The 19,129-nt window shown below is 45.3% G+C and overlaps 1 protein-coding gene across 4 annotated transcripts in view; it reads left to right on the plus strand.

Moving 5' to 3' along the window:
* Positions 1 to 19,129, plus strand: part of INPP5D (inositol polyphosphate-5-phosphatase D) — a 140,235-nt gene that overhangs the window by 79,176 nt on the left and 41,930 nt on the right. For all 4 annotated transcript variants that reach the window (XM_072640530.1, XM_072640528.1, XM_072640526.1 and 1 more), the window contains 7 exons: positions 99 to 179; positions 341 to 412; positions 2,873 to 2,996; positions 8,081 to 8,187; positions 10,179 to 10,281; positions 15,781 to 15,977; positions 18,624 to 18,741. In XM_072640530.1, coding sequence (XP_072496631.1) covers positions 99 to 179; positions 341 to 412; positions 2,873 to 2,996; positions 8,081 to 8,187; positions 10,179 to 10,281; positions 15,781 to 15,977; positions 18,624 to 18,741 — 802 coding nt within the window. The remainder of the gene's footprint in view (positions 1 to 98; positions 180 to 340; positions 413 to 2,872; positions 2,997 to 8,080; positions 8,188 to 10,178; positions 10,282 to 15,780; positions 15,978 to 18,623; positions 18,742 to 19,129) is intronic.

Raw genomic sequence — 19,129 nt, forward strand, 5'->3', positions numbered from 1 at the left:
AGCAGTTAATACAGTGACTTCCTTGAACATAGTAGATGTGCAATAAATATCTATTCAATGTGAACAAATGAGATGGCTCCCTCTCTTTGACCTCCCAGGTGTGTGCAGAGGCAAATCCAGTCAATGTAATAGCCAAGCTTGGCCAGCTGACCAGCTTACTGTCTTCTCTTGAAGATAAGGTACAGTACAAAGACGACATTCTTCCCCTTTTCTCATAGACTGCTGATGTTCCCCTTGGTTTTCCTTTTCTGTGTGTTAAAGGTGAGCCCTGGGATGGCTATGCTTCCTTTCTCTCTCTCTTCTCATTGACTTGAAGTCTCCATATTTTCTGTGGTTCCAGGTAAAGGCATTTTTGGGAGAAGGTCCTGAATCCACACATCGGCGCTCACTCATCCCTCCTGTTACCTTTGAGGTAATTGTCTCCTCTTTGGCAGCTACCCCATACCCTATCTGCTCCACTCCTACCCCCTCAACCACCAACGTACTCGTCTTGGCTCAGTGCTGAAGGCCCCTGAATTGTTGTCAAGGTTACAAGAGTACTCTGCAGGTAACAGGATCTATTAGGACAAATGAACTTCTCCTGTAGAGGGGGCTTCATGAGAAGTCTCCTGAATAGGATGGTTGTTAAACTTTGAATCAGATGACCAAATGAACATAAGGAATTTCTCCCCTTTCAAAAATTGGGTCCTGCCAGACTATGTATGACAGAAATTCAGTCCATCAATCAGTAAACATTTATTAAGTCCTACTCTGTACCAGGCATTGTGCCAAGCACTGGGAGTACAAAAAGAAGCGAAAGACAGTCTCTGCCTTCAAGGATCTTACAATCTAATGGGCAAAGTTCACAGTTCCATGCATACTTGTTCTTTGTACATTGAAATGTTTGTGTTTGATGATCTTTATTCGTGACCACCAAAAGAAAATGTATTTTTTTAAAGCAGTGAATACTCCTCTTCTGGAGTATTACGTATAGTTCTGTGCAATCACAATTTAGTAAGAACATTTGAGTGGAGGAGGCAGACTGTGACCAGAGGAAGGAATTCAGGATAGGAATGAGCCTTGAGACCATGTCACGTCTGGACTGGCTAAATAACCTGGGTGTATTTAACCCAGAGAAGACTCAGGGGACATGAGTGTTGTCTTTGAGTATTCCCAGGGCTGTAATGAGGGACAGAGGTTAAACTGGCTCCATCTGGCCCCAGGGGCAGAACCAGGAGCACTGGTTGGCAATTACAATTTAGGGCTTAGCATCTGGAAAAACTCCCATTCAATGAGATCCGTCCCAAAATAGAAGGCGTTGCCTCAGAAAGTGGTAAATTCTGACTCTGAAGCTTTTCAAGTGAAGGCTGAAGGTCCATTTACCAGATAAGTTATAGTAGCGATTTTGCTGGTATACAGGTTAAATCAAATGAACACTGAGATTCCTCCCTCCCCCCCCCCCCCCCCCCATTCTCAAATTCTGTGATTCTGGGAACAACAGAGGTTCTTATTCGTCTGGGACATTAGAAATTCAGTCCTGTACTCACATAGGAATAGATGGACCGATGGCCTCGTATGGTCCATTCTAGGTCTTGGATGCTAAAATATTTTATTCCAGTACCTAGCATAGGGCCATGGGAGTGGCTCAGTAGACTCCCCTTCCTGAATTCAAGTCTGTCCTCAGACATTTACTGAATGTGTGGCCCTAGGCAAGTCACTTTACCCAGTTTGCTTCCGTAGAATGAGCTCCTCTGTAAAATGAGCTGAAGAAGGAAATGGCAAATCTTCCAGTATCTTTGCCAAAAAAACCCCAAATAGGGTCACAAAGAGTTAGACTCAACTGAAAAGCAACTGAACAGCACAGGGCCTGGCATATAAGAAAGGCTTGCTGATGATCATGTATTAAAGTGGTACATTGTTACCCCTAAGTAGTCCCAGCCCAAGTAATGGAAGGGCTCATATTAGTATTGTCTTCCTCTGATGCTTTCCCATGGGGTGGAGGTGACCTTGGGCTCTGGAAGCCTGTGAATGTAAACTCTGCCAGGTCTTACCGAGCTAGAAGAGTGTCTTTCTGTCATCCAAAAACCATCCTAGCTAAATTTGGAGAGACACATCAGCAGCTGGAGAGCCAGCAGGCAACGACTTCCCCCTGACCCAAAGGAACTGATAAACCTTTCTCCTAAGGTACAGAGAGTTGTAATATGTATGTGTGTGTTCTTTCTTCGTTGCCAAAGAAGACCATGCCATCAGAGAAATAATGACCTGACTTGCACTTGACTTTGTTTTGAGTGAGGGAGGTCTATGCAGATCACCAGCCTCCCTTCTCCTCCAGAGCCATCTGAATCCAATGACCAGATATTCATCAGGATGACTGGAGATGACCCAGGATGAGGCAATTGGGGTTAGGTGACTTGCCCAAGGTCACACAGCTAGTGAGTGTCAAGTGTCTAAGGTGAGATTTGAACTCAGGTCCTCCTGACTCCTGCACTGGTGCTCTATCCACTGCATCACCTAGCTGCCTCATGCTACTTTAATAACAGATACATCTCTGAAATTCCTTTCCCTTCCCTTTAGGATCAGGGGGTTGGAACACCCAGAAAAGAACTGGCATAGATTTGAAATTAACATCTTGATTTTATTATATATCCTTTAAAAATAAGATTACATATGTATGTATTCATGGTTTCACATGCATTCCTCTTTTTCTGTTCTCCTTTGACTATGAAATTATTCCTATTCATTGGTACTTGTCCAGTTCAGAATTATAAAAAAAAAAATTTCAGTTTTTCATGAAGGGATTATGGAAGAACCTCTAAGGTCCTCTCCAGGTCTACATGCCACAATGGAAATAAATCATGAAAATGGTGAAAAATCCTCTTTCCTGTTTTCATAGGTAAAAGCAGAATCCTTAGGAATTCCACAAAAAATGCAGCTTAAAGTTGACGTTGAAACTGGGAAACTGATTATCAAGAAATCCAAAGATGGCCCTGAGGACAAATTCTACAGCCACAATAAAAGTAAGAAAACCAAGAGGTGATAGCTATGGTCTCTCTGTGAAGAACAGATGAGATCTCGCTTGGCCACTGGAGCCTTGTTCTATGATGGATTGTTTGGCATTTCCATAGTGACACCTTCTCCAAATGTTGGCATCCCGTCTGCCCTTAAAGGCTCAGCTTAGGTGTCTCTCCCTCTGGAATCTCTATCAAGCTCATACCAGTCAAAAGTGAACCCTCCTTCCTTCCCTCCTTCCCTCTTTCTCTCCTTCCCTTTTCCTCTCCTCCTCTCCTTCCTCTCCTTTCCGCCTTTGCTCCTTCTCTCCTTCCTTCCTTTTTTCATTCATTCCCTCCTTTCCTCTTCCTCTCCTTCCCTCTGATCTCCTGGAGCACCCAATTTAACCAGTGATATCACTAACCACATTATGCAACATATAGTTGTTTGTTTTCTGTGTGTCCCATATACTTCACTTCTGCTCAGTACTTCAGCTTGGAGTGAAGGGGAACCTATTCTTGGAGACTGTGCTTAGCTCTGACAGGTCCTATGAAGTTGTAAAAACCTTGGGCTTGGGTGTAGTAATAGACCACTATCTATGGTGTGTGATCCAGACAGCTTCTGGAGAGGTGCATCCCCAGGCTGGCCTCAGCCACAACAGCCCCTTGAAACAACCTGCTCTTTTCACAAAGGGTTGTGATTATAGAAGTGGAAAGAGTAGCCATGCTAGTGAAGTTATAGTCAATCAATAAGCATTTATTAAGCACTTACTGTGTGCAAGGTACTGTGCTAAATGCTGGGGAGTCAATGAAAGGCAAAGACCAGTCCCACCTCTCAAAGAGTTCACCGTCTACTGGGAGAGATGCCATGCCAACTACTTGATGCAAACAGAATAGAGAGAGAGTAAATTGGAGGTAATCTCAGAGGGAAGGCATCAGGGACTAGGCACTAAAGACTGGGAAGCACTTCTTGTTAAAGGCAGGACTTTAGCTGAGATTTGAAGGAAGCCAGGAAATCCAGGAGCAGAGCTGGGGAGGGAGGGAGTACCAGGCAGGAGGGACAGCCAGTGGAAATGTCCAGAGGTAGGAGATGGTATCATAGGAAGGAACAGCGAGGAGGCCATTGTCACTGGAGCATAGTGTAAGTGGGAGAGAGGAAAGTAGAAGGAGGCTGGAAAGGACCAGGTTATGGAAGGGTAGAAAGTAGGACTGAGGGTTTGGGATTCAATCCTGGAGGTCATGAGAGCCACTGAAATAGACTAAATGGAGGGGGTGGAGAAGAACTTGGTTAGACCCACAGTGTACCATGCTCAGCTGGCCCCCTGAGCCAAACCCAAAGATGGACTGGAGTAGAGGGAGAATGGAGGCTGGAAGAACAGCTTTTGCTACGATGAAAAGAGCTGCCATGAATATTTGTATACATATTGTCTTTGATCTCTTTGGTATGGAGGCTTCATAATTTTTATCACTAGGTGAAGCTACAAAAAGTTTCAAAGAGGATTTTTTTTTTTTGGACAGCTGGGTGGTACAATGGATAGAGCCCCTGGTGTCAGGAAGACCTGAATTCAAATCCAGTCTCAGACTCTTACTAGCTATGTGACCCTGGGCAGGTTGCTTACTGAGTGCCTCAGTTTCCTCATCTGTGAAACATGGGTAATAGCACCGAACTCCCAGGGTTTTTGTAAGGATCAAATAATAAAATAATTGCAAAGTGCTTAGCACAGAACCTGGCACAGAGTCAGCTGGTATTATTACTATAAGACTACTGTTATATTTAAGAAGAAGGGAAGAACCTGCCCAAATTAAATACATGAGATGAGCAATGGGTAGGCACAAGTTTGGAAGAAAAAGAGTCTTCACATATTCACTCATTCAGCAAACAGCTATTAAGTATTGCTGGAGAACACCAGCTGAGACCACATCAGATGAGATGTAGAGGTAGAAAGATGAATCTAAAACACAGCTCACTTTCAAGGCATTTTCAGGCCATCTGACATCTCCCATCACTGATCCTCAAGTAGCTCATATTTTAACCAAATTGGCTTGCCTGCTGTCCCATTCATTTCCCACCTCCCTGCTTTTGTACAAGAAGCTCCCCTCCCATGCCTGGAATGCTTTCATTACTCATCATTACCTCTTTGAATCCCTGGATCCCTTTAATTATACATGAGTATGGGGATAACATGAGAGAAGGGTGCAAGAATGATTATGAAGAAGAGGGACACCACTAGTTTTCTTGCAACAGAAGTTTAGACATGGAGCAATCTGAGAAACAAGGTGGGCTGGGCTGAGTAGGTAGGATAAGGCAGGATTCTGGAGAGGCTTGGATGTCCCTAACCTGAGAGGACCTCAGATATGATTGAGGAGGAAATGAAGTCTCTGTGGGGTTTGACTCTCAAAGCCTACATGTGATGTGCAGGTGACAGGATTCACTGAGTGGGTTTTAGGAAAATTAGCATGGCAGGAGTTTATCATTTTGATTGAAGGGAAAGCATCAAGTCAGAAAGGCCAAGGTAGAAGCTTGTTCCATGAGCAGGCAGGAGAAAATGAGGCAACACCATCAGGAAGGTAGAGAGGCAAATGGTTAGAAGAGACATTTTGGAAAGATAAAGGATGTGATGATCAGCTTTTACCACACTGGGGAAAAGGGGTGAAAAGGATAGGTCAAAGATGACATAAAAATTCTGAACCTTAGTGAGAGCAATTTTTTTTGGTCCAGATCTGTCATTTCATTGGACTGAAGAAGTTCCTGGTGTAGAAACTCATTCCATGGATGCAGACCAACTCCTCCATAACTTATAACCTTAGAGAGTTGTCTAGGGTACTGTGAGGTTAAATGACTTACCCAGTCATGCAGCCCATGTGTGGAAGGGGCAAAGCTTGAAGCTAGGTCTTCCCACCTCCAAATCCAGCTTTCCAGTCACACACCTTTTCCTAAGGGAGAGCAGGCTAGTTTATGGGAGACAATTCCTGGGAAATGGCCAGGATCAAGTTGAATTTGACTGGCCGGATTTGTGTGGCTTTGTCTCTGTTTCTTATCCAGCAGAAGGAATCGAGCAAGTGAAATTAACCAGGTTGGAGGATGTATGGCCAACACCAAAATAGCATTTTAAGGTTTGCAGAGACCTTCATAGTTATTATCTTATTTGATCCTCACAAAACCCCTGGGAGATGGGTGTCATTATTAGCTCCATTTTACAGATATAAAAAAAGATTGACTTGTACAGGGTCATTCAACTAGTCTCTGAGTCAGGATGCAATCCCAGGTCTTTCTGCCTCTGAGTTGAGGGATCCATCCACTGGACCACTTGGCTGCCTCACTGAAAGTGAAAGGGGTATGGAAGCATATGCTAGCAGCTTGAACAAAGTCTGAATGGATTTTTCACCAACTTGCCAGGTTGGGGTCGGGGAGAGAAAAGAGTTCAGGACCAAAGGGTCAGTGGAACTGGGAAGTTAGTGAGGCTGACTGAATAGGGCCGAGAAAGTCAGGATGGATGTTGAGGCAGCCAAAGGAGGGACAGAGTTGGAAGAAGCAGGTGAGCCAAGTACTAAAATCCTCTAGAAAGGCAGAAATGAGCCCTGGCTGGTAGTAGACCACAGCAGCAGTGATGATGGTGGAAAGGAGGTACAGATGGATAGCACTGAGTACAAGTTATGAAAAGCAGGGAGTGGGTGGTAGTTTGACAGTCCAGATGTTGTGCTGGAAAGTGAGGAGAGAGCCAGCCTTCTCTCTTCCCCGACTGAGTGGGAAGGGTGCAAGAGAAGACTGAGGCCTCCCCAAACAAGGATTGTGGGAAATTAGAACTTGGAGTATGAAGTGGTCTAGGGCAATAAATAAAGCCTTGAAGTCAGGAAGACCTGAGTTCAAATCCTGACTCAGACACTTAACCAACTGTATGACCTTGGGAAAGTCATTTAACTACTCTATGCCTTAGTTGCTTCACCTGAACATTGAAGGGATTGGACTTGGTGTACTCTAAGTTCCACTGTAACTTTAAGTCTGTGGTCCTATGATTTAGAAGTCCTCACCCCCGTATATCACAACTAAGGAAACTGAGGCAAACAGAGGTTAAGTGACTCACCAGCTAGTAAGAATTCAAGGTAGGATGTGAACCCAGGTTTTTGCCTCCCAGTCCAGAGGTCTATACACTACCTCATAGTCCATCACCTCTCTGCCAAGAGGCAGGAGAAATCCCTGAATTCACAGCTGCTCTCCACCATCATCACAGCTGCCATGCTCCACTCCCAGCCAGGGCTCATTGCATTAATCAGGGTTCTGACGTCTTTTCAGTGTTGCTTTCCCTCATGTTATTGCTGTCATTGTGTGAATCATTCTCCTAGGTCTGCTTACTTCATTCCTTATCAGTTTATAAAAAGTCTTCTCAAGTTTCTCTCAGTTCTCCATATTCTTCATTTTTTTTTATCCCACTGCATTCATGTACCAGGTACTTAGGGACATTTAGGTGGGGCAGTGGGTAGAACACCTGGCCAGGAGTCCGAAAGATCTGAGTTCAAATCTGGCCTCAGATATTTAGTAACTGTGATCCTGGGCAAGTCACTTAACCCCTACTTGCCTCAGTTTCTCATCTGTAAAATGGGAACACACAGGAGAAGGAAATGGCAAACCACTCCAGTATCTTTGTGAGGAAACCCCATGGACAAGTCTACATCCCATAGAGTCAGACATGACTGAACAATTGCATCTCATTGCCATTTGATGGATTCCTGCTTTCCTTCCAGTTCTTTGCTGGTTATTTCCAACATTTACCCTACCCTCACCTGGCACCCTGTTCCCTGTTCCCCAGAGCTGGATACTCCCTTCTTCCTGCCCAGAATTCATCACCACAGGGCCTTGGCTCTCTGTAAAGTAACTGATAAACTCACTCATTCTAACTAAGGTAGAAATGACTAATTTTGCTTCCTCCTCCCTATGGCACCTGCATTCCAGCAAGCTCCACAGCAGTCCTTCCCTAAGCACAGATTCTCCAGGGTAGAGGAGGAGGTGAGAAAGAGTTCAGGACCAGAAGACTTTGCTTCTTCCCTTCTCCTGGGATGAGCACATCCCCCCTCTAGGTCCAACCAGCCCTCGTGCTGAAGCTTTATTTTCTCTTAAGTCTTACAGCTGATCAAGTCCCAGAAATTTCATAACAAGCTCGTCATCGTTGTGGAAACAGAAAAGGAGAAAACCTTACGAAAGGAATATGTCTTTGCTGACTCAAAGGTAAGTGGCAAAAAAACTTCATTTGTTGGTATACACCACGCAGAAAGAATGCTGGGTTTGGAATCAGGGCCCCTCCTTTGGAATCTTGGATCTGTCCTTACCTGTGCCATCTTGGGCAAAGCATTTCACCTCTCTGGGCTTCAGTTTCCCCGACTGTAAAATGAGAGAGTTGGGCTGTAAGACAGCAGTGAACAAGCACTGGGGTCAGAGGACTAGAGCCAGGCACTACCCATTAGGCAAATGATTTTGCCTCCTGGGCCTCAGTTTCCTCATTTGTAAAAAGAGGGATTAAATTTGCTGGCCTCTGAAATTGTTTCCAGCTCTAGATTTTTGAGTCTATGAACTGAGTTCAAATTCTGGATCTGCTACTTATAACTTTTGTGACATTGAGTAAGTCGCTTGTCTAACCATCTGTTTCCTCTTCGATAAAATAGTTTCTTCTAACGTCCCTTCCAGCTCTAAGGCTATACACCTTATACTGCTCATAACGAAAGCTGGAGACTTTTAGCCCTCTTCAGAAAAGAGTGGCCTCCCTTATTGCTGTGTAGTTCACCCCCAAAACTACTTAAAGCCCTTCTTGACTTCTAACTGTGTTGCTGAATGAGGAGAGGCCACTGAGACCCAGGGGAGTTAGGCCAGAGACATGGGAAGTCCCTGCTTCTGAGTGACTCCAGAGGAGAAGGCTTGTTTCCCTATTTGTCCTGCTGTTCTGAAGGAAGTTAGAGGGGGCAGAGGCATCTGGGAGCGGAAGTGAGACTCCAGAAACCCAACAGCAGAGCCAGGCAGTGGGAGAACCCGGGAGAATCCAGCTCTGCCTCTGCATTGCTTTGTGACCTTATCTGTAAAATGTAGGTAACAGTGCCCTCAGGGCCTATCCAAAGTTGCATCAAATTAATCTTGTTTCATCCTTTCATAATTCATTCAAATCTGGAAAATGAGATAGAACTGCTTAGCCAGTAAGTGAGGAAGCCTGAGGTCACAGGATCACAGAATGCACTCTGAAGGAGACCTTAGAGGCCATTGTCACTGTGCCTTTTACAGCTGAGGAAACTGACACCCAGAGAGGCAAAGACTTGCCCAGGATCCTACAGCTAGTGAGTACCTGATTCAAGATTTGAGCCTAGATCTTCCTGATTCCAAGTCCAAGGTTCTACCCACCACCCACCACTGCCTCCACTGATGGAGCTGATTCTGTCTCCTTCATTTACTGGTTCTATATCCCTGAGCAAGTCAGTTAACCTTTCAGAACCTCAGTTTCTTCTCCTGTTAAATTGGGATAATAATACTCATGCCATCTGCTTTACAAGGTGACTGGTAGAAAAACTCTCTGTAAACAGTAGCATGCTATGGAGATCTGAGATGTCGAGTATGGGAAGAAAAGGAAACCAGAGCTTGGGTCAATGACAGTGGCCAATGCCATGGTACAGAGATTATCGATTTAGAGCTAGGAGAGGTCTTCGGGTTACCTATGTCAGTCCTGGCCCTTTACAGATGAGGAAACTGAGAACTAGAAAAGGGAAACGACTTTTTCAAAGTCATCCAAGTGGTGAATGATGGACCGAGGCATCCAGTCTGAGTCCTTGGACTTGAGGTCCGGGGATTCTGGAAATCGCAGCTGGGAGGGACAATGAGAAGATCATGTGTTCCCAGATTTTAGAACCCAAAGTGTCCTGAGAGGCAGTCTTATCTGACATCCTCATGTTCTAGACAAGGAAACGAAGAATAAAAAAATGACTTGCCCAAGGTCACGTGTTCACCATAAGTAAACGAACTGGAATTTGAACCCACATCCATTGGCACACTTTCTTTAGTGATTCATTTTAGAGGATGTTTTTCTCACTCTACTTGAGAAATAGCCCAGTGAAAGGGACTTTCCTCCGAAAGGCCACTGGAAAGAGAACTGCTATTTATCCAAGGTTGAGCTAGCCCAGGGCACCCAACAAGTGCAGGAAGCAAAGGGACCTTCCTTACGTTTGCTCTTCTGTGTCTAGAAAAGGGAGGGGTTCTGTCAGCTTCTCCAGCAGATGAAGAACAAACATTCTGAGCAACCTGAGCCTGACATGATCACCATCTTCATCGGGACCTGGAACATGGGTACGTCCACACCCTCTCATGCCTGTTCAGCCTCTGTTCAGAGTCTCTGGTATCCACCCTCTCTCCATTTGTACAGTCGCTGCTCCCACAGCTCAGCCCCTCAGCCCTCTCCCTTGTGCTATTACACTGGCATCCTGATGGATCTCTATGTCTCCAGTCTTTACCATCTTCTAAACAGCTACCAAAGGGAGCTGCCTAAAACAGATCCTACCATGGCATTTTCCTGCTCAGTAGACCCCAGAGGATCTCTGGTGCCTTTAGAAGGTTACAGCCTTCCCAGCTTAGCACAGCTTGGCATTTAAAGTCCTTTGGAATCTGTCCCCAACCCATCTTTCCAGGCTGAAAGCATTGGACCTGGAGTCAGGAAGACCTGAATTCAAATCCAATCTCAGACACTTAGTAGCTGTGTGACCAGAGGCAAGTCACTTAACAGCTGCCTGCTTCAGTTTCCTTCTCTTTGTGATGGGGATAATAATAGCACCTACCTTTGAGAGTTGTAAGGATCAAATGAGATCATATTTGTTAAGAACTTTGCAAACCTTAACTGCTATGTAAATCCTTGTTATTTTAACACTTCTCAACAAGCCATTACTCACTGTTCCTCATACATGAGATGGAAAGAAATACGAGTATGGAAATAATCTGTAGTAAGTGCCTCCAGTGCACCAGGCCCTGTGCTGAGCACTGGGGATAATGAAGATAAGTGAGTCAGTCCTTGCCTTTAGGGAATTCGCCTTCTAATAGGGAGCATCAACCCATGCAAGGGAGAGGTAGCCAGGGGAGTCATAAGATTGAGGAATAGAGCTACAGGGCAGCTAGTTGGCATGCCCCGACCACGCACAATATAGTGTTGATGTGGGCCAATGGCCGTGAGACATCGCCTAAAGTCAGCTAAATAGAATCTGAGAGGTGAGTTTGTACTCACTCAGAGACCAATCAAATCATGAGGGTCCTTTCCTATATCCTAGCTTTAGTGTGAGTGGGAAGACTTCTCATAGCAGACACTCCTGTCATTGATGAAATCATAAGTCCTGACTCCCACAAAAAATTCACATCTCCATTCCCCTCCCCCTCATCTTCCATTCCATCTATCCATTTTCCTCTCAAGAAAGAGTAATGTTCTTCTGTCATTGGGTGAGGGTGTGTGTGTGTGTGTGTGTGTGTGTGTGTGTGTGTGTGTGTGTGTGTACATACACTTGTGAGTATGCATGCATGTGGATACATGTACAGACAATTTCTCTAATACACTAAGATGAGAATCTGCATTCATTTCTGACAGCATGTCTGACCCACCTGGAGAGAAGTCTCTTGTCTTTCCGGCAGCATCTTCCCTGCTTAAGAGAATGAATGGTCCTCCCTGGAGCTCTTGGGGAGACTAAGTCACCCTTTGTTATTCATGGCCTCAGCCATGAAACTTCAGAGGCCACCTGGTCCAACCTGTCCCTGAGCATGAATCCCCTTGGCCACACCCCACCAGGTAGTCCTCCAGCCTCTGTCTGAAGACCTCCAGGGAGGAGTGGAGTCCACCACCCCTTTAAGTAGTGGGGGTGAATATTTATATAGCATCTACTATGAACCCAGGCACTGCACTAAATATTTTACAAATATTATCTCCTTGATTCTCACAATAACCCCATGAAGTAGGTGCTTATTATCCTCATTTTACAGATGAGGAAACTGAGGCAAACAGATGTTAAATGACTTGCCTAAGGTCACACAGCTAGCAAATATCTGAGGTCAGATTTGAGCTCATGTCTTCCTGAGTAGGTCCAGTACTCCAGCCACTCTGCCACCCAGCTGCCTCTTTAGGCAATTCCAATTTCAGACCTTTTTTCCCACCATGAAGACTATATTTGTCTCTTCCCCCCTTCCAGCTGTGACTCCTGATTCTTCCCTCTGGTGTCAAACAGGACAAAGCTAAGGCCCCTCTGGGACAGCCCTTCACATACGTGTAGATGGCTCCCACATCCCCTGAAAGCTTCTCATTCTGCCTTCTTTCTACTAGGCAGACAGGTCACAGGTAGTATCCATAGCCCTGAGTTTTGAATCCATCTGGTGAATCATGAGGAGATTTGGAGATGAAATCCAGGCCTCCTGATGCCTGACTCAGGGCCCTTTCCAAATCTCCCAGCCTCTTTCATTATAGACAAGTCAATGTGGGGCAGTCTCCAGGCAGTGAGCTGATTTAGGCAGAGTTCTGACCCTGAGCATCAGAGACCAGGATGGGACTTTCATGCCAGCCGTGCCCCTGAGGACTGGGTGGCCTGGGCCGAGTTCCTTATCATGCAGGGCTTGCCTGGATGCCTTCCAGGGTCCTTCTGGCTCTTGCCCTTAGATCCCCCTCCCAGGGTCTGAGCATGCACTCCATGATGCCAAAGCTCGGCTCTCCTGGAAAGACAGTTTTCTGACCCACACTTTCTCTTGCGCTTTCCCACATTCCCAGGCACCCTCTCTGTTTGAAGGCTCTGAGCAGCAGCTTGGAGCAGCCTCTGGGACTCACTTTCCTTTTTCTTTTCTTTTTAAAGTTCTCTGTTTTCTCTTAAAAATTTGCTAATTTCCTAAAGCCTCACCTTATTTTCTATCAAGCTCCTGTTGGATGAGTAGACTAATCCTACCAAGAGGCAGCCCAGCATGGTGGACAGTCAACCTTAAAACCAGGAAGACCTGAGTTCAAGTTCCACTTTTGACCCCTCTGGTTGTGTGACCCTGGGCTAGTCACTTAATATCTCAGTGTTCTAGGCAACTTCTAAATCTCTAAGTTGCAGCGAGAATTCTGACCTGCACTGGCAGAGGGATTTTCCTCATCTGGGAGTTCTTCATACCAATGCCATCACAGGTCTTATCCTGATCCTATCATTTTTCATGCTCCCCAGGCTACTGGGAGCTTTTACCTCATAGAGGTAGGGTGGTACAGTGGCAAGACCACCTGAATTCAAAGTCATAGAAGCTAGATTTGAATCCTGACCATGCCATATGCTATGAGGGGTAGTTGGTCCCTACTATTGCACTTATTTTCAATCTGTCCCTCTACTGGCTCTTTCTCCTCTGCCCACAAACACACCCATGTCTCTCACATTCTGAAAAACCCTTCACTTGATCCTTCCATCCCCACTATCATCCCATATCCCTTGAAAGAGCTGTCTATGGTAGAAGCCTCTACTCTCCTCTGACTCTTTTCTTAACCTTTGTGCAGTGTGACTTCCAGCCTCTTCATTCCACCACAACTATTCTCTCCACAGGATCCATGATCTCTTAGTGGCCAAATCCAATGGTCTTTTCTCCATTCTCACTCTCCTTGACCTCTCTGAAGCCTCTGAAACTGTTGGTCACTCTCTCCTCCTTGAGATGCTCTTGTCCGTAGGTTTTTGGGATGCCCCACCCTCCTGGTTCTCCTCCTCCTTCTCCAACTCCTCCTTCTTTGTCTCCTTTGCTGAATCCTCATCCAGGTCATGCCCTGTAATCATAGTTGTCCCCTAAGGTTGTGGCCTGAGCCCTCTTTTCCTGCTCCTTGATTCTGTTTCACTTGGTGACCCCAATCATGACCATGTTATGCTGACGATTCTCAAATCTACTCATTCTTCCCCAATCTCTCTGTTAACCTCCAATATCAAATTTCCAACTGCCTTCAAGACATCTCAAAGTAGACATCCAGTAGACATCTTATACTCAAGATGTCCCAAACCAAACATTATTTTCCTCTTAAACTTTCTTCCCTGCCTCCTACTTTCCCCATTATTGTAGAGGTCTCCACCTTCCTCTCAGTCCCTCAGGCTCACAACCTAGGGATCATCCTGGATTCCTCATCATCTATCACCCCCCATACCCAATATGATGTCAAGTCCCGTGGATTTCACCTCTGCAACATCGCTTAAATACTCCCCCTTCTCTCCTCTGACATTGACCCAGCCTGGTACAGGTCCTTGTCACCTCCCACTTGGATTTATTGCAATAGCTTCTGGTAGGTGTGTCTGCTCCACTCCAATCCATCCTCCATTCAGGGGTCAAAGTGATTTTCCTAAAACACAAATCTGATCATGTCGCTGTTCTCCCTCTATCCAATAAACTCCAGGGACCCTGTCACCTTCAGGATCAAAACCCAAAATTCTCTGTTGGGCATTCAAAGCCCTTCATAACCCAGCCCCTTCCTCTTTTTCCAGACTTCTCACACCTTACTCCCCACCATGTCCTCTTTGACCTGGTGATATCAGCCCTCTGGCTATTCACAAGCTGTTCACAACCATGTCTTCGCTCTGAGAATTTTCCCTGGATGTTCCCCTTACCTGGAATTCCTTCTTTCATCTCCACCTCCTGGCCTCTCTGGCTTCCTTTAAGTCCCAGTGAAAACTTTACCTTCTCTAGGAAGCCCTTCCCAACCCCTCTTAATTCTGCTGCCTTCCTTCTCTTAATCATTTATTTCCTCTTTGTTTTGTATATATACATTGTTTGTACATCTGTGTTTCTTTATTGCCTCCCTGTTAGATTATAAGCTCCTTGAGGGTAAGGAATGTCTTTTGATTTTTTTGTATCCCCAGGGCTTTAGCACAGTGCCCGGAATACAGAAGGCACTTAATATTGATGGATTGATAACTGTTCTAGCCTACTAAGAATCTTAGTATATTCATCTCTACCAAGAGAATTCACTTCTACCAAGGTGCCACAATAGAATACCTGTCCTGTGTATCTGCCAGCAGTATAATTAGGCATCAAATGAGATCATGGATGAAAAGCCCTTTAGGAATTTGAATGTACAAATGTAGGTTATTATTAAAGCCACCACTCTGAGTTAGAGTGGAGATCAAAGTGAAAGCAATTCACAGTAGGTATTTGAGTGACTGGCATGTGGAAGAGAGATTAGCTTTGTTCTGCCTGGTGTGGTGACATTACAGAGAACACTATATAAGCTTAAGACAAGGAAACATTTTGTGCCTATAAGAGCTGTGCCAAGTGAAATGAGCTATCTTGGGAGGAAGTAAGATCCCTGTGACTTGAGGTCTTCAGGTGAATACTGAATGGTTGTTTGCTGGAAATGTCATGGAAGGAAGCGTAGTGAGGTAGAGGTTAGCGGGTAAGGTCCCCTTTAGCTCTGATATTTGGGGAGTTTTCCAGCCAGCTCATTTCTCCTTTCTTCCAGAGGGCACCCAGGGAAATTATTTGCTTTGTGGAAAAGAGAAATTGACTCATGTTTCCTGTAGAGAAATTCACAATCCTGTTGGAGAAGTGGGCTCCTTGTTCATCTGACCACTCCTGCTCTCTTTGCCTTTTGGATATGAGCTCATTACCATAGTTAAGAACAGACCAGAATATGTCTCCATGTTTCTATGCTTTGAAACTTTAATTTGTTCCTCTCACCCCCTTGGATTTCCTAGGGAATCACCACCCCCTCCTTCTCTTCCAATGTTCATTTCCCTCTAAGGATGGCTGTGTGATGACCCTACCTTTCTCTGGCTATAATTCTGAATAATGTGACCCTCACTGTGGTCTGGCCTTTTCCTTTTGAAGGTGATGCTGCTCCCCCCAAGAAAATCACATCCTGGTTTCTCTCCAAGGGACAGGGAAAGACCCGGGATGACTCTGCTGACTACATTCCCCATGACATCTACGTGATTGGCACCCAAGAGGATCCCTTGGGGGAAAAAGAATGGCTGGAGATTCTGAAACACTCCTTGCAGGAAATCACTGATATCAGTTTTAAAACAGTAAGGAAACTGATCCGTTGTGCTGATGATCACATGAGAACATAGTAATGGCTAAGATCATGGAAATATGCTGATATCTAAGGTCCAAGAAATATATCCATTTCTAAGATCAGAGGAAATATGCCAATCTCTAAGCTCAGAGATGAGCAGAGAGTATGTGGGCATGGAGAGGCAGAAAATTCCAGAATCTAAGCTCCGAGAGAAAAGTTCTTAATGTTTTCTGTGTCAGTCTGGAAAAAACGATGCTCACCTTCTCAAAATCATGGAACCAAGGCTAAGAACCCGGGTGATAAGGAGATTGGGAATTTCTTTAAGAGAGAAATCAACTTCAAAGTAAAGATGAGCAGAATTCTGGTTTCCAAAGAAGTCTTTTGGTCATTCTAACCAGTGAGGAGGCCAAGCAAGCCCTACTTGGGCATCATGCTTAGGGTTTTCTATGATAGAGTTGCCTCACTCCAGTCCTCTGGCTAGGAGGAATGTTCTTTGGACTGTTTAGAGAAGGGAGCCCATATCTTCACTGATCAGAATAGAGGAGGGACTGGTCCCACTGGCCTCTGCCTTGGTCAGACACATTGCTTCCATGCAGGGTACCACAAGTTAGGAAGGACATTAATCAGCTGAGGAGATCAAGGTGATTAGGGCAGCGAGGGGCAATGAACCTGTGCCATATGAAAATTATTGGAAGGAACTAGGAATGTTTATTTTGGAGAAGAAAAGACTTGGGGGAGGAGGGGAAAGAAAGCTACTATTCTCCCATTTTTTGCCATAATGAATTCAACAACTATTTTAAACACTTCCTACTATGAGCACTGGAAATCTATAAGCTTATAAAATAGTTCTATGCACACTCTACTTGAATACCTTCTGGGATGGGGGACTCAGTACCTTAACAGGTAACCCATTTCCCTTTTGGACAGCTCAGATTGTTAGCAAGTTTTCCCCTGCAACTTCCCCCCTCTTCCCCTTCCTCCATTGCTGCTGGGTCCAAGCAGAGTAAATCCAATCTCTTTTTCACATGGTGGTCCTTGAAATTATTGAAAGCAGGTATTTTTCTCCCTTTTCTTCCATAATGAATTCAACAATTATTTTAAACATTTTCTACTATGTACACAGTGAGAGGCAGTGTGGTATAATAGTTAGAGACCTTGGGTCATGGCCTGCCTCTCAACACATACTGGCTACATGGCCCTGGGAAGGTCACTTAATCTCAGTGGCTACAGAAAGCTTTATCTATGTTGCGTAACAGGTACTGGCCTGCATTGATAGAAGGAGTTTCCCCTCTGGGAGTTTCTGCCAATGAAATCACAGGTCAGAAGGTTGTGCAAAACCCTCTCATCGGGTCCTTGGTATCAAACCTGCTCATACACCTCAAGCGATCATGGGATGGATGTCCCAGCAAATTTCTGCTTTTGACCTTAGTTGGAGTTGGAGTTTTTGAATCAATGGAGCATTCTTAAGCATTTTCTATGAGCAGATCATTACTCTAAGTTCTGAGGACACAGACAGAAATGGAAGCTAGTCCATTCTCAGAGCTCCCCTTCTAATGGATACTTTACTATTCTCTAATAAGCCTAAAGACTTGAGGAAAGCAGCTAGGGCAGCCAAAGGAATTGTTTGATTACCTCCTTTGAGAAGAGTCTAGACATTCTTCCTGAAGCCCCGCCCCCTGCTTCTCCCCAGCCCTCCTCCCCCAACCTCCAGCCACCCCTCTGCCTCCAGTCAGATAAGCATAGAATTTCTGCATTGGAAGGCATGTCCAAGGCCAAATAATCCACTCCTCACCTGAACAAAAATTCCTCCTACCAGATATCCAAGCAATAATGTTGAAAAAACTCCAATCCTTGAAGGGGGGAAGCCACTGTACCCCAAGGTAGCCCATTCCACTAAGGGGCAGCTCTCATTGCTAGGAAATGTGTTGGGCCACCCTATCCAAGTCCCCCTCTTTGGAAATCCTCCCCAGTGCTCTTCTGGGGCCAAAAGCAACCAGCCCAAGCCCTCCCCTTTCCTTTGACATCATACTCACCTCAGAACCTTTTCTTCTCCAAACTAAACATCCCATTCCTTCCATGAAAATTCATGTGGTATGTGGTAAGAGCCGCACCATGGACAGAACACTGAACTCTAAGTACAGAAGACCTGAGTTCAAGTCTTGCCTCAGACACTCATTAGCCGTGTGACCCTGAGCAAAGCGCTTACCATTTCTGTGCCTCAGTTTCCTCATCTGTAAAATGAGGGAGTTGGACTCAGTGGCTGCTAAGGTTCTTTCCAGTTCTGGGTCTATGATCCCTTCACCACCCTTGTTGCACTGCCTTCCCTCCTCAGCTTATCAATGTCTTTAAACTATGGTGCCTAGAACTGACCACATTGCATCAGATGTGCTCCAGATAGCCAGAGAGGCAACTAACTGGGTTAACACCTCCCAAATCCTGAAAGCCGTGCCTCCCTGATGCTGCCAGAGATCCCATCTGTAGTCTTAGATTTTGTGCAGCCTCACTGACTCCTGGACAGTTTGCAAACCATTGCCTTCTGCCCCCTCATTTTTAGTCAAAGGTTTCCTTCATTCTCTATGGCCAGTGGGTCCCAGACCTTGATTCGATGCTGCCTTAGCTGCCCCTCCCAGCATGCCTTGTTTCTCTCCCCTACTAGATAGCCATCCACACCCTCTGGAACATCCGAATTGTCGTGCTGGCCAAGTCAGAACATGAAAACAGGATCAGCCACATTTGCACAAACAATGTGAAGACTGGAATCGCCAACACTCTTGGTAAGGATGAGGAGGAAATGAAGCCTCATTTTCACTCACAGGGCTACTGTTCCCATGGTGCATGGATGGGTGTTTCCCTATCAGCCTGAGAATCCCCTAGAATTCCTGCAGGAACCATCAGGGCTTGCTAGAAAAAGAGAGCAAGGGCAAGAAGAAGCAGTGAGTGACTCTCTGGGAGAAGTCATTGACACATGTCAGCCGGCAAGAGCAAGGTAGAGTTAGCAGTGGAATGAAGTTAAGAAAGTGAGACCCAGTGTACAGGGCTTAGGTGGTCATGATTAGTCCCACCAACCTCTACTCTAGTCAGGTCACACCTCCTGTCTTCCTTTCTGAGGTCCCATATTTTAGAAAAGACATTGATAATCTGAGAGCACCCAGAGGAGGACAG

This window comes from Notamacropus eugenii, chromosome 2 (genome assembly GCF_028372415.1).
Source record: "Notamacropus eugenii isolate mMacEug1 chromosome 2, mMacEug1.pri_v2, whole genome shotgun sequence".
NCBI lineage: Eukaryota > Metazoa > Chordata > Mammalia > Diprotodontia > Macropodidae > Notamacropus > Notamacropus eugenii.